The sequence below is a fragment of the Vombatus ursinus genome, unplaced genomic scaffold (genome assembly GCF_900497805.2).
Source record: "Vombatus ursinus unplaced genomic scaffold, bare-nosed wombat genome assembly UNPS02014830.1, whole genome shotgun sequence".
Classification (NCBI taxonomy): domain Eukaryota; kingdom Metazoa; phylum Chordata; class Mammalia; order Diprotodontia; family Vombatidae; genus Vombatus; species Vombatus ursinus.
In genome coordinates, this window is record NW_020954608.1 from 30,460,539 (window position 1) to 30,476,851 (window position 16,313).

At 41.5% G+C, this 16,313-nt stretch overlaps 1 protein-coding gene across 1 annotated transcript in view; it reads right to left on the minus strand.

Annotated features, from left to right (window-relative positions):
- Positions 1-6,562: 6,562 nt before the first annotated feature.
- PROSER2 (proline and serine rich 2) overlaps positions 6,563-16,313 on the minus strand; it is a 71,392-nt gene continuing 61,641 nt past the window's right edge. Inside the window, exons 3-4 of the mRNA XM_027838635.1 lie at positions 11,864-12,116; positions 6,563-9,680 (exon numbers count right to left, since the gene is read on the minus strand). Of these exons, the coding sequence (XP_027694436.1) occupies positions 8,632-9,680; positions 11,864-12,116 (1,302 nt within the window). The 3' untranslated portion in view covers positions 6,563-8,631. The remainder of the gene's footprint in view (positions 9,681-11,863; positions 12,117-16,313) is intronic.

Genomic DNA, 16,313 nt, shown 5'->3' on the forward strand with positions numbered 1-16,313 from the left:
GACATACACCAGGCTAAGCAGGCTAGGCCCCGAGTCAGACCCAATAGGCATTCTGCCCTCAGGTAAGATAGACAAGGACTCCAGCCTACCAAGTGTTCCCATTACTGTTGTACTAGCATGCCCTCCTGTGGACTTGTGGGTGGGACTGACTCCAGGGATTAGCGAAGGAAGAGTCGAGAACTAGCAAAGCCTATTTTCGCCCTCAATCAGTGAGATCAGGAGTGTTGTACTTGGTGAAGTGAAGTTGAGAGAACCTAGGCAGTGTAGACGTATATTAGGGTAGAAAAATTAAATTAATATTAAATTAAATTTAAAAATTAAAACTATAATAACAGTTGCCATTACCTTTTCTCCTAAACCTGCTCTTAGCTCTGATGCTGCTAATGTTCACAATCCTAAGGTTTTGTCTCTTCCCCTCTCATATTGAATAGATTACCAGGTCTTGCCAATTCTCCTTCCCCTCAATCTTACATCTGTCCCTTTCTATTCCTCTACGATTACATTAGTTCAGGCCTTTTTCACTATCCTCCTGACCACTGGGCAGCTACGTGGTATAATGAATAAAATGTTGGACTTGAAGCCAGGAAGATCTGAGTTCAAATTCTGCCCTAGACATTTATTAGCTGTGTGATCCTGCACAAGTCAATTAACTTTTCCTGCCTCAGTTCCCCCGTATGTAAAATAGGGTTAATAATACCACCTCTCTCCCAGAGTTCTTTTGAGGATCAAATGAAACAATGGGAAGGAAACAAACATGTATTAAGCACCTATTATATGTCAGGCAGTGGCAGCTAGATGGCACAGCGGATAGAGTACCAGGCCTGGAGTCAGGAAAACTCATCTTCCTAAATTCAAATCAGGCCTCAGATACTTACTAGCTATGTAACCCTGTGCAAGTCACTTAATCTCTGTTTGCCTTCATCTACCGGAGAAGGAAATGGCAAACCAGTCCAGTATCTTTGCCAAGAAAACCCCACGGACAGCATTGGAGTGCTGTGGTCCACAGGGTCACAGAGGGTCAGACATGGTTGAACAACAATTGCTTTTGATGTAGGCTGCTTAAACTGTGTGCCCTGTTTGCTTAGAGGAAGAGATGTGTGGCTAGGCAGCAGTATTTTTTTTTCCATGTTAGTCATATTGTGAAAGACAGAGACCAAAAGGAAAAAAAAAAACCATGAAAAAAATAAAGTTAAAATAGTATACTTCATTCGGCCTTGAGACTCCATCAGTTCTTCCTCTGGCTGTGGACGGCATTTTTCATCCTGAGATAGACAACAGTATTAACTAACAAATAATCATGAGTATGACCCTTGCCTCCAAAGAAATTCTGCTTCCCTTGTGTTTAGCTTTATCTCACCTGGTTCAGATTTGCAAGTGACTCCAGAAGACAGATTCTCTTGTCCTCCTCAGTATAAAACCTCTCAGCCCCTACGATCTGTGGTTAGTCCTGTGGCTGAGTTATTATCCAGAGGTGGGGAGCCTGCGGCCTCAAGGCCACATGTGGCCCTGTAGGCCTTCAAATGTGGCCCTTTGACTGAATCTCAACCTCACAGAACAAATCCACCCCTGGTTTAGACAGAGCTGACCTTCTGGTGATAAATGTGTTTTCTCTGGGCCAAAGAGAGGCATTCAAATGAGGTGGACCAAGGAATGTCTGTCTTGTTATACCCTCACTGAACAAATGAGTATATTTCTGTGGTTTATCCAGCCTTCAGTAAATGCCACAGTTAGCTTAGGGTGGGTATAGCTACTTCTGTCTCTTGAAATCCTGAACTGACAAGCACAGCCACCAGGTAGAAATGCCTTTGTCCAACATTTGAAGTTCTTCCCTATTTGGAGCAATCTTATCTTTCCAGCTATATTGCCAAACTCTATGGACTGTATGCTTTGGCCAGCCTGATCTATCTAGTCTGTGTTTGTGGCCTATCTACACATGTCTCTTGCTCTAAGCAAATAGGGCACATAGTTTAAGCAGCCTACGTCAAAAGCAATTGCTCAATCATTCAGTCATGTCTGACCCTCCATGACCCCGTGGACCATAGCACTAGCTGTGACAAGTGCCCTCTAGTCTTTGTGTCTTTGCTGACACTGTCCCTGGAATGCCCTCTGTCCCATCATTGCCTGAATTCTTGTCCATCTTATAACTTAGCTTAAATGCCTCCTCCATGAAGCCTTTCCTGATACCTCTGGGTGGTTACAGCCTTTCTCCTCAGACCTGGGATAACACTCTTTTTTAGGTAATGTACTTCACCGTGATACACATCCCTTGAGAGCTTTATAGAAATATCAAGGGAAATAATGGATAAAATGCTGGACAGAATCAAGAAGACCTGACTTCAAATCTTGCCTTAGACACCGACTAGTTGTGTAACCTGGGGTAAGTGACTTAACCTCTACGAACCTCAGTTTCCTGCTCTGCAAATGGGAATAATGACACCACCTACATCTGAAGTTTGCTGTAAGGGTTAAATGAGATAGTATACCTTAAGCTCTTTGCAAACTTTAAAGCAATATATAAATGTTTCTTGTGTTAAGTCATTTTTCACTCATGTCCTACTCTCTGTGACCCCATTTGGGGTTTTCTTGGCAGAGATACTGGAGTGGTTTGCCATTTCCTTCTCCAGCTCATTTTACAGATGAGGAAACTGCGGCAAACAGGGTTAAGTGACTTGCCCAGGGTCACACACCTAGTAAGTGTCTGAAGCTGAATTTGAATTCAAGGAGACGAGTCTTCCTGACTCCAGGCCTGGTGCTCTATCCACTGTGTCACCTAGCTGCCCCATATATAAATGTTAGCTATTCTTGTACCCCCATTAGTCAATTAGCTCCATGAAGACAGGGAATCCATCATATCTAAACTTTGTATTTACTCTGGCACTTAACACCGTGATCCACAAGTTATGCATTTGGGAATAAAAAGTTTGATGGAATATTATGAATGAAACCTATGATAGCTCATATGCCCATCCTACTTGACAAAGCGGTTTTTTCTTACTCTACCAATAATTTGCCATGAGACCTTGGGCAAGTCACCTCTCAAGGCCTGTTTCTTAAACTTGTAAGGGGATAAGTTTGGATTCAGTGACTTCTAAGGTGCCTGTCAATTCTAAAATTCTGTGATTCTAAGTGTCAGACCCTGGACTTGAACCTAGGTCTTCTGACTCCAGAATCCAAGCCAAGGAATGCTTTCCTACTTGGGATAAATCATGGAGACAATGCAGATGGAAAGGGCCACCGAATGACACAGACACACACACACACACACACACACAGAGGTAGTGAGACACACACTGCTTCTGCTCAGGTGTTTTCTTCAAGAGGGACCCCCGCTGAATTTTAATTCACCCGATTCTTGGGAATTGTCGAGTCATTTCTTATTAGCCGTGAAAAGTGAGAACTGGGTGTGAATCCTGTTAAGACTGGGGTTATGGGCTCAAGTTTGCTGCCCAAGCCAGACTTGATGTTGAGTATTGAATGACCTTGGATATGGCATGTGCTGCTAAGGGGAACATGGGGATGAAGTGGAGAAAGTACTGAAGAGGAGGTATAAACTCTGAGTAGAAATCCCAATTCTGCCATTTATCTCTATCACCCTGGGCAAGTCACTTCATCTCTTGTCCTTAGTTTCCTCATCTGTAAAATGAGGGGATTGGACTAAATGCCTTTCAAATCTCTTCCAACTCTAGATCCATGATTTTTTTTTCTTTTTGGTAATATAGAAAAGTGTTTGAGAGTTGAAAGTTATTATCTTAAAGGGGAAAGAAAAGTGTACTATCGTCCGGTTCTTTCATTTGGAGAAACATCTAGAATTTTTTTTAAAGGATTCTTCTTGAGGCAGCTAGGTGGTGCAATGGATAGAGCACCAGCCCTGAAATCAGGAGGACCTGAGTTCAAATCTGGCCTCAGACCAAACACGTGATACTCACTAGCTGTGTGACCCTGGGCAAGTCACTTAATCCCAATTGCCTTAAAAAAAAAAGATTCTTCTTTTTGAAAAGGAATGGTTAAAAAAAAAGTGGTTCAAAGTAATTGTCATAGGTTGGGCAGAAAAAAAATGAGATATAATGTGTCTGATAGGCTAATAACTAATGGGACATGATGTGACTTCTACAAATGGTGCTTCTTTTTGAAGTCTATGGTCAGAGGGGACAACTAGGTGGTGTGGTGGTTAGAGTACCAGCCTTAGAGTCAGGAGGACCTGAGTTCAAATCTGGCCTCAGACACTTATTTAACTGTGTGACCCTGGGCAAGTCACTTGTCCCTGATTGCCTCAAAAAAAAAAAAAAGTCTATGGCTCAGTTTGAATTTTAAGACATTTCTAGGTTTCCCGGGTATGATAATTTACTACCCTCTCTTCTTTTCCTGACTTTTGAAATAAAGACCCTGCAGAACTGAGAAAGATTAATAATGGAGATGCAAAACCACTGCCTCTATGTTGAAGTAGGAAAAAAGAAAAACAAAGAAAATCTGGTGAAGAGAAGATGCCAAGTTTGGTTAAAAACATAAGCCCTTCACAGTTGAACTTTCCCTCTCTCTTTTTTTTTTTTTGGTTGGGCAATGGGGGTTAAGTGACTTGCCCAGGGTCACACAGCTAGTAAGTGTTATGTGTGTGAGGCCGGATTAGAACTCAGGTCCTCTTGACTCCAGGGCTGGTGCTCTATCCGCTGCACCACCTAACCACTCCCTTTCCCTCTTCTGCTTTTCTGCCAACTACCAGGAGACAGTGGAGAAGAGGAAAAGGTTAGAAAAAAGGGGATGCTATTCCAATGGTACAATTTACAACTGTTGCTTTTGGCAAAGTTTCAGGAATACAAGGAGTCCTTTAGGAAAAGAAATGTTTATTAAACTCGTTATATTATATAAATAACACACATCATACTTCTACCAGGAAACCATTAACATGTGAATGACAAGGTCCCACAAGGGTAAATTACACAGAGCTATGTCTCCTAGGCCTGACCCACCCCACCCCACCCCACCCCCCATCTCCTGCTCTTCCTTGCCAACCATCCTAAAACTGAGGATAGGCACCATACAACACTGAGCCCCTTTGTGCCCTCTTAGCAAAAAGCTTCACCCATAAGGAATTTATTTTTAAAATCACGGAAAAAGGCGGGGCTCTCTTTTTAAAAAAATGCAAGCCTTTCAGTTCCATCGAGCTTCACTCAAACACAGCCATGTTCTTCATGCGAGCTACTTTCAATTGGAATTCTTAAGCCAAACACCTTTCCTTCAGGACATTCCAGAATGAAGGATCCCACACAACTAGTCTACTAAAAAAAAAAAACAATTGATTCTGAAGGTGAAGGTAACAAAAACCAGGTTTAGGCACAAAGCCCTTTGCTTTCTTACTCTTATCTCACTGGATTCAAGGTAGCTGGGAAAGGAGCAGGCCCCTGAGCTAAAGGTCCCCAAACTCGGAAAGCTTCCTACAGTCTGGTTCCTGATCTACCTTTTCAGACTTATTTTATGTCATTCCCCTTACTAGACAGTCAGTCCAGCCAAACTGGCAACTACTAGCTAATCCCCCATCTGACATTATATTCTGAAATGTTACTGTAATAGGAACTGAGTGTGTAAGTATGCTCATCCCCACAGGGTAAATGGAGTTAAAGGGAAAAGAGCAGGAATAAGGATGCATGTGTGTTAAATATGGTCATTCTGCCATTTGTAAGACTCTCATTGGGGAAGGCGGTTCATCCCTCTGGTAAAACCAAGCAAAGCTATACTTTAGCCTAAATTTTCCATGCTTAAAGGCATGGGCTTAGATGGGGGGATATTTGTTCGGGATTGTTTCAAAGGTAACATGGGGCTGGATCAGGAACACTGGATATTTTAAGTGTGTCCCCTTTATGCTGTGTTTTGCTTTGGAATGAAGTCCCAACATTTAATTTAAATAGCTAAATAACTAGCATTTTAACGTTTCCAAAGTGCTTTACAAATTTTGTCTTATTTTATCCTCATAATAACCCTGGGAAGTAGGTGCTAGCATTATCCCCATTTTAGAGATGGAGAGCCTGAGCTTGTGTTTCTGAGCTCTTTTGAGCTCATTTCAACTCAGCTCTGATTTCTGCACCACCTAGAGGCTTCTAATTTGAACTGAGGCAGACAGGTTAAGTGATTTGCCCAGGGTTATACAGCCAGTATAAGGATCCGAGTTTTTAATCCGCTGCACCACTTAGCTTGCTTTAGTTTGAACTAATTGATTCTTGAACGTGGTCAGATCACCTAGTCATGCCAAGAAAAAAAAATATATAACTAGAAACCAAAACCTATAAACAAAATAGGGTTCATCAGAAGGTACAATTTGAACTTGATCTATAACATATAGCTTTGATTTGCTATATCCTGAGACAGAACAAAAAAGCAAGATTTCAAGCTAACAGAGTAACAGTGGGTATAATTACAACCTAAAATAAATAAGTTAAAAGGAAAAAAGAGGATCTTATAGCAATGTAATGACCTGGTTTTAACCTTAATAAACATTAATTGAATGCCTACTATGTGCAGGGCACTTTAAAAGCCCTGGTTTAAAAAAGAAAAAAAAAACACCCTCTTGGACTTAAGAAAATTTCCAAGTTTATTTTTCAAAGAAACATCATAAAGATTAATATACTAAAATAGCAAAACTCATCTCAAACTCAGTGAAATTACTGGATGACGAAGATTTCAAACAACCAAAGACAAAGCAACCTCACCAAGAGGTTATGTTACACATACAGATTATTTTAAAGTTTCAGCGATGTCAAGACCCTCAGATTCAACTGAGGGAACGTTTTTTCAGCTTCTTCCTTCTGAATGATTAAACAGAGTGCATCTCGTTCTATTAACAGAACATGGCTCTGATGAATCACTTAGACATTCACTGCCAACAAAGTTAACTTTAAAATAAACTATTAAAAAGGCTGTGAAAATTAAATGCTTATTTTAAATAGTATCCAGATTCCATAACAAATGAGATTAATTCATGGGGGGTGGGTGGGGTGAGGTATTAAATACTGGTGGTTTGAAGTACAATCTTTTTATATAATTTACAAGGCAAGTTGAATACTATGGAAAATTTCCTTCACAGTACATTTAAAAGTTTGAATTTAAGCAACATTTACAGGAAAGAAATAGCTGTGCTACCATGATGGCTAAGCAAGAATACTAAAAGGCTGTGCCCTGGGTCTTCTAGTTCAGCCCCTCCCAATCTATTTTTAAAGGTTTAAAATTCCACCCTTGAATAGTATTAATAAACTTGTTCTTGGCTACGACTTGGCATACAAGACATACAACAGGGAGAGAGAGTCAGTTCCTTTTCCTCACCCTTCTTGTTACATAACTGCTTATAAAATTCAGGGACCGTTCTGGGAATACAATCAGCCCGTGGTCTTTTGTGACCCTTTTTGTTCCAAAAACACCGGGTTCTTTCCATTCTTTGGTGGGGGAGGGGTTTGTGAAGGAGAGCTTTTTAGTTGGGGAGAAGTAGAAAATAGTTTGAAGGGAAGAGCCACTTTTGAGCTGCAGAAATATCACAGGAATGGGACATATCAAAATTAGAAACTGATTATGCATTCACATAGCCTTTGGGTTTCTTCTGTGTCACTCATCCTCAACATAAGATGGCTAAAAGTGCATCAAGGCTATAGGAAGAAGAGGCTGTATCCTGTAGATACTGAATGAAGACTCCATCAAAAGTTATGAAGCAACATACAAATGTGTGTGTATGGGTGTTCCCAGTCTGACCAGACTTGTTTTCTTAAAAACCATCATCCTTATCAAAGTCCTCACCATTCCCTCTCCACTCTTCAAACTAAAATTATAGTAATACAACTATAAAGCCTTCACTTAAATCTTAAAAAAAAAATTCTTATGCAACCCAGATGGCACATTCACTTGCAGGGGGGTGGGGAGTAAGTACATGTTTTGTGCTAAAACAAGCCTCCCCTTCCAAAACAGATATACCAGGCACAATAAAGATCAGAAATGTGAACAGAAGGTCGTACTTCAAAAAAAAAAAAAAAAAAAGATGTAAGGAAAAACAACAGATGGTATAGTCGGAACTGGTATTTCAAGCCAGGTACTTCAGGACAGAAGATGATTATAAGAGGCCAGGAAGTGAGTGGCTCAAGAACGCCAAATAAAAACAACCAAAAAAAAAAAAGTTATGGCATTTACAATCCATGAAGTCAATGGGTTTGAAAGGTCTGTGGTTTGTTCTCTACCTCCTTCCCCCTCTCCATGTCTTGGATTTTGCCTGTGTGTGGAAAAAGGAAGACTTAGAAGTGTGACAGGATGCATATCTTCTATAGGTAGATACCAATGTTCCAACAGGGGATTGTGGGGCAGCAATGTCAAAGCTTGATGACAGCTAGAACCAGTTTTCCTGGAACCTCCAACCCCACAAATGGCACAGCAATTGGGAATTGTGTATTGGCCTTTATGTATTTGTGTTTGTTACAGACCAAGTATCTCCCAGTCATCTTCGGTGAGGTAAATGATCTCTGTTACTCCTGACGTTTCTTCCCCCCTCCTTCCCCTGGCTCTTTAAGGGGGAGGGGAATGTTGTGGGTGTTATAACCATTCTGCCAGACTGGGCTAGCCCGTCAGAACCCCCTCCTCTTTCAGCATCCCTCACTGCATCACCCATCACAAAGTTTCCTTTAGTAGCCCTAGCTTCCTCAGAGCCTCTCGCCGAGCTTCTTCCGTGGATCCCCGGCCAGCAAATTGCACAGTGATGCCTTGGGGTCGGAATCCGACCGCTCTTGGGAGGGAGCCTGACCTTCTCCTGACGTCTTGGCCAACGTCTGCCTGCCGATGTTCATAGAAACTCTTGGCTGCATTCTGCCGCGTGATCTTGTTGGTAAGAGACGAATCTGGCCGGAATGTTATTGTCTTGCTGGTGGAGACGAAAGGGCTGGGCTCACTCTTCAAAGCATCATGGATACTCTGGTAGCCGTTGGGTAGAGTTGTGGATTGTTCTGTTTGTACAGCCTTGGAACACTGATCGACGCTCGTTTGTCTTCCTTTTCCTGAGCCTGGGGCTTCCCTGACGAAGCTCAACTTGCTCATGGAATCACAGGTGGCCTGCTCAGGGAGAAGACTCCTTTTTTGGTCAGTTGGCTCATTCTTCTGTAACCGTTCTTCCATTTCCCCTGGGGCAAGGAAGGCCACCCCATTGATGTTGGCCAGAACCTGGGCCTTGCGTTCTTGGACGTTGACTGCTGCTTTGGAGATGGTCTTGTTGAAATCCTTCCCAGCACTGTTAGTTACACTGATGTTGCTTGGGAAGCGATGAACCTTGGGGACGGTCTGGGAAGCCAGGGTATGCCGGTGCCACGGGGAGTGCTCTCCCTTTTGAGCAGATGGCGAGGCAAAGGTCCTAGTCTTCCATCCATTGAACCTCCCTTCCACTGAAGTAGATGTAGGGGATGGGCCCTCATTTCCTGCCCATCTCTCAGAGATCCTCTGAGCAATGACGAGTGGAGTGGGTACAGAGTGGAGGAGTTTTGGGTGCTCAGCTGGAGGAGAGGATGAAAGAAGCTCCTTCCTGGGAGATGTTGGGGCTGAGATAGGAAGGGGAGGGGCCGGAGGAGGGGTATTTTCAGGAATGGTGGAGGCTGGCGATGAAATGCTCTCAGCTGTTTCCTTTTTGTCTTCCAGGGTGGGCTCTTTATCTTTCTCGATACTTTCTGGCTCTGAAAAATGAAATGAGAGAAACCATCATAAGTTATTTAAAGTAAATCCACTGATTCTTTTACGTTGAATTTTAACTGATCTTAAAGGCTATTTTTTAAAAAAGTACTTCTATTACCTGCATTCTCTTGGCCTCTGCTTTTATTAAAGCGTGATCAGGATCAACACATTAGTCATGGTAAAGTGAACAAAAAGACAGTATTTCAAGACAGAAGACTTGGTTTGAGTCTTGGCTTTGCCACTCACTGTGTAGGCCTTGTTACTCTCTGATTGTGAAGCATTTTGTATGACACAGATGGGAACTATTATATTAGCAAGTTTTGAATTATCCATTAACTTATTACCATTTAATAGGAGACTCAGAGCCCATGCCTGCCATTTTAATAGAGGGGGAAAACAGACATTAGAAGGTTAAGTGGCTTATTCAAAAACAACTTCAGTTATATAGTTCAATGTAGGCTCTAGCTGGTTCTAGATGGGGTAACCTTGAGTGCTTAAGCTAATGGGACAGGCCTGTTTGCAGTCTAGAGCCAATGCAATTCAACAATCAGAAGTATATTTCTGAGAAGACCCAGATGGTGGTTTCTTACTTGATAATGGGCCCAAGTTGCTATCAAAGAACTTTTGGACGCTCCCTTTTGCAGAAGGCACCTTTTCTCTGTTGCTAAATACAGCATGTTCCCTTCTTGATTACTAGGGTAAGGAAATAAACTGTTTGCTTGAAAAAATCACATGTCTACATAGACACAACAGTATTTACGCAAAAATATCTCACAAAAGGCCATTTATGTTTTAAAATACGGTGGCAAATCAAAGTTTGAAGAAATAACCATGAAGTTAAAGCAATAACTCCTTGGGAGATTATCTGCTACCATCCTTCCAAAACTTTCTTCCAAAATTCTTGAGGTCCTGCAACTGGAGGAGGCAGGGCATAATGAGAGAGAGTAGAAAGGAATGCCTCTCTCTGATGCCCCATCATGGCATGGATTTGCTAAGGCTATGGCAGCAGGGCTCCATGGTCTGGCAGGACCTACCAAGATAGACAGGTCTTGAGTACAGTTGCAGTGCTAGACGTCTGCTATTCATGGACCAGTCTTGCTAAGTGCAAAGGAGCCCATTTTTCAACTCCTGGAGACCATATACTAAGTTAGAGAGGAGTGGTGATCTGCATCTATGAGGGAATACCTACAGCAATGAAATTACAGATCCTAGGTATATTGAAGGGTAGACATTTTTCTTTCTAATACTCTAAAATGGCAATGGTCTCTCTCAGCCAGTAGGAAAAAGGCATACATAGTTCCTTGTCTGTATGCTTCTTCTCATCCCCCACAGCAAAGAAGAGAAATGGTATTATCCATACAGAGTAAACAATTTCGTTTCTTAAAACCTCTATTTCCTTTAAGAGAAAAACTGTGAAGGGTTACCTTCAAAATCATGGCAACCAACCAAGAGAACTTTGGGTGAGCTGTCTGGAATGAAAGCTGGTGAAAACTTACCACCAGCCTCCAAACAGGGAAAAAGCACAGAATCCTAGGAGCGTCGGATCACAGAATGAGAACTGAAAGGGACCTCCAAGGACATCTAGTACAAACCCCTCATTTTACAGATGTCACAACTGAGGCCCAAGGAAGTTACATAATTTGCCCAAGGTCAAACAGACAGCATCAGAGAGAGCATTCAAACCTAGGTCCTTTTGATTCCAGAGCTAAAGCTCTATTCTGTAGCTCCTCCTGATAAATTTAGCATAAGTCAGAAGGCACTGTTTGGTGGGTATGTGTTGGGCCAATCCTTGATAGAAATTTGGAAACTCTCATGACAAAAGCTATTTATAATTTCAAAGGTCATTTGTACACCTTCTTATTCTGTCTATGCCTCTAGCCCCTTTAGGGACTTTCTTACATGTCTCTTTAATCATAGGGGGCAAGAAAAGGTGCTGGCTTGTCTGGACAATCCAATTACCACATACGTGTTTCATCCATATGAAAACACAAATTTAAAACTTGGCAAGCCTCAACAAGTTTCTGCACTGGCTAGCACTGGTGAATTGTGTGCATGGGGGGGGGGGGGGGGGGGTGTGGGGTGGTAATAGCGAACAAAACTTTTTTGTGTGTCCTGAGGAATATTAACTGAGTTAACAGGAAGCTGGAAACAGCCTTGTTAGTTTGTGTTTCATGCTGTACATCACCTGCTGCTTGGGCCACGTGCCGAAGGCATTTCCCTTCTTGATCCTCAGGTATCGGCTTCACCAAGTCAATGATATCTTCTGGCTCAGAGTGACTGGAAGTACTCTCTTCCAGTGACCTTGGAGAGTGACAGTGGATGCCACTGTCATAAAGGGCTTCTTCCTCCAAGTCATCTTCTAGCGAATCAATTGTCTCTTCAAAAAACAGAATGACGTCCTTCTCTTCATGGGTAAGGTGCTTCAGGCTTTCATCATCCTATGTGTTGGGTGGGGTAGGAGAAGGGAGGAGAAGGAAAAAAGAACAGAGCAGTGTTTTAATGAAGTAGAAATAGTCCCATAAAAGAGGGGTCAATGTGCAATTGAGATAGGTGTCCACTGCTGTCTGAAACTTCTTGCTTGGGGAGAAGACAGTAATCAGTTTGCCTGACCCACAGAGCAGAGTTAAGGTTTCTCATTCAATTTATGGCAGCGACTCTCCATATGACCTTAACTTGCTTGCCATTTTAAGCCTGAAACAAATATTACCATTCAGATAAAGCCAACAGAGGCCTATAGGAGTATAGGCCAATTGAGTTGATCTTGGCAAAAAAAGTAAACCAAAAAGCCACTCTCCTTCATTAGCTTCTTGGGAAAAATCAGTTTTCATCTTCCTTTTCTAGTGTTTATTGTTGTAATCTCTAAGCTTTATCAGACAAAAAGAGAGGGAGGGAGGGAAGGAGAGAGAGAAGGAAGGAGGGGGGAGAGAGAGGGGGAGAGAAAGAGAGAGAGAGACTAATAATAGTACTTATACTTGTTAGTCCTATTTCAAACATGGGGAAAACTAGGGGAGATTAAAGGTTGGTGGGGTCTGCCTACAGATATGGCAGTTACTCATGGTCTGAAAGGCTTCAGAAGGGCTAGCTGAACCCAAATATCTCTTCCATGAGTCTCCCATGGTGTAAGGACGCACATATACATATCCCCCTTGACACTGTTTCAGAATAATGTCTTGAATACGTCATAGCCAAAGCCTAATATACTACTATCTTCATATACTCCATATACTATACTATTCCTCTAGCTGCTGGTGCCCCCTGCTCAATTACCCCATTTTGATTATGTCTGTACTTTTATGTGAACGTGTCTCCTTCAATAGAATGTAAGTCCCTGGAGGGCAAGGACTGCTTCACTTCTGTCTTTGAATCCCCTGGCCCTGGGAGGTGCTTCATAAATGTTTGTTGATTGATAAAACCCCGAAGTAATGTTGTTTAGCTGGTGGGCTGAGAGGTCAATCGGATGACTAGCGATGATTAATTAGCGCCCGAGCTCCTGCAGTGTGAATGCCCCTGAGCTTCAGTCTGCTTATCATCATCATATTGCTTCTGCTGTGCACCTTCTCCTCCCCAGCAGGTTTAATGTGACATCAGATGAGAAGTTAGGAGGGAAGGAAAAGTCTGGGGCATGAAGCAAAACTTATCCGAAAGAAAGCAATTTTGGCTAAAACTCTGACATAGGGCAGATGGATACTAAAAGAAGAGGTTAAGGAAGAAATAAAGAAATGAATTCTTTTGTCTAAGGATGGCCCCAGAATTTAATTTAACTCTAGTCATTTCTTTCCTACCAGCCTTCATTCTCCATCTTAGTATGATTTAACATCTTTCTGATTTAAGAGATCTCCAAATGCTAACAAACGTACTTTGACAACACAGACAAACAGAATCTGAAAGTGTTCCTCTGACATAGCCCTCACTAAGGAACTCCATGAACAGTTCACCATCAACCCTCACCTTGACAGTTAAAGTTTTTTTTTTCAATGACCTACCCCCCCTTCCCCACTGAAAAAAGAAAAGAAAACAACGTTCTTATAATAAATAAGCATAGTCAAGCAAAACGAAATCCCATATTGGTCAAGTTCAAAATTGCATGTCTCATTCTGCATATATTTAGTCGACTGCTTCCGTCAAGAAGTTTCACCTTGATTATTGTAACAGTCTCCTAGCCCACCCGCCAGCCTCTGATCTCTTCCATCTCCAATCCATCCATTATACAGAAGCCAAAATCTTCCTAATGCACAGGTCACTTCTTCATTCAGAAACCTCCAGCAGTTCCTCATTGCCTATTGGATAAAATACCAACTCCCAGGCCTGGTGTTCAAACCTCTCCACGGTTTGGTTCCAACCACACTTTCTAGTCTTATTTTACATGACTTTTGTTCACATTGTCTTCACATATTCTAGGTTCTAGCCAACTGGTCTACTAACTGTTCCCTGAACTTAAGATGCCACTCTCCTCTGACCTTATATACCTCTCTTAACAACACTGTTACGTAATAATGTGATGAATAAAATTATAATCAGAGCTGAATATTATAACATCTAATATTATCTCCTGGAATACATGCCATTTCTGTCTTTCAGAATCATGCTTACTTCATGATTCAGCTCAGAGGCCACCTCCATGAAGCTTTGCCAGATGTCTTCAGCTGAAAGGGACCTCTCCTCTGTGCCCATCACACTTACCTTGTATAGTTAGTTATGGATGGAAAAATATTAAATCCTGCTTGCTCCCCCACTGAGTAGAATGTAAGCAACTTAATCTTTGTACCTCCAGAGTCCAGCATTGAGCCTTGTACATAATAGGTACTTGAAAATGTTTATTAAATTATAATTACTTAATGAGAAAATGGTATAACTTTTGGTCAGATTCCATAAAAACCAATTTAACCCACACTATAGCTGAAATATGTACATTTAGATTTACAAAAAAAAAGACGTAGTAGCAAACAATCTGCCAGATAAAGCAAAATGTTTCAACAAGGAATCTCATGCTTGTTAAGTCCAGTAGAATGTAAACTTCTTACATCGTATGAGGCTGCTAGGTGGTGCAGTGGTACAGAGTACCAAGTCTGGAGTCAGGAAGACCTGAGTTCAAATGTGGCCTGAGACACTTAGTAGCTGTGTGACCCTGAACAAGTCATCTAACCTCTGTTTGCCTCAGTTTCCTCAACTGTAAAATGAAGATAATACCACCTCCCTCTCAGGGTTATTGTGAGAACCAAATGAGTTAATATTTATAAAGCACTTAGTATAGTGCCTGACACATAATAGGTGCTCTATAAATGCTTATTCCATTCTTGAAGGCAGGGACTTTTTTTCATCTTTGTCTTTTCATGGCCACTACCTAGCACAATGCCTTTTACATAGAAGGTTCTTAAAACTGAATTTCTAGGGCCAGCTAGGTGGCGAAGTGGATAGAGTTCCGGCCTTAGAGTCAGGAGGACCTGAGTTCCAATCTAGCCTCAGACAGCTGACACTTACTACCTGTGTGACTCTGAGCAAGTCACTTAACCCCAAGTACCTCACCCCCCCAAAAAAAAACAACAAACAAAAACAAACAAAAAACTGAATTGCTCCTCTGAGGTTCCACCTCACATTCATCAGATTGACAAAGATTACAAAAATAGAAAGTGATCATTGTTGGTGGGGCTGCTAGAAAACAGGCACACTAAAGCAGTGTTGGTGGAGCTGTGAATCAGTCCAGTGATCCTGGAAAGCAATTGAGAACTCTGCTCCTAAAATTACTATACCATTCATACGCTTTGATCCAGAAATATCACTACTAGGTTATACCCCAAAAAGATCAAAGAAAAGGAATGTTTATGGTGGCTCTTTTTTGTAGTAGTGAAACAAAACCACAAATCAAAATCTTGTAAATTAAGGAGGTATCCATCAATTAGGGAATGGCTAGGAAATTATGGTGTGTGAATATTATAGGATATGGAATATTATTATGCCACAAGAAATGACAACATGGACAATTTCAGAGAAAATTGGCAAGACCCGTATGAATTGATGCAGAGAAAAGTGATTATAAGCAGCAAAACAACGTATATGTTACAAAAAATGAAACCTAGTATTTATATAGCATTTAAAGTTTTCAAAGCATTTTACAAATATTATCCGGCTTTTTCTCAATCCTTATTCTCCTTGACTTCTTTGCAGCCTTGTACACTGTTGATCATTCTCTCTTCCTTGGTACTCTCTTCTCTCTAGGTTTTTGGGATACTGCTCACTTCTGATTTTTCTCTTACCCATCTGACCACTCTTTATCCGTATCCTTTACTGGATGTAACCTAGACAAAAATGTTAGTCTGTGACCTGAATGACATCTTACACAGAGTCCAAGTGGAAAAAAAAAGGCTCCTTTAGATAGGTAATCCTGTTTACAGGTGATATTGTGTTGACTGCATCAAACCCCAAAGTAGTAGAGGGCCTTTTCATGATATTGAGGATTACTCAAAAAAGATTGGCCTAACAATCTGTACAGGAATAATTACATAGATGAAAAATGCTACTTGTCCACACAAGGACATGCAGTTGGAAAGCCAGTCTATTAAGTTATTACAGCAGTACTTATATCTAGCACAGGGACCATTGATAAGCAATGAGTTATGCCTGAGTTGAAGAGGAAGAAG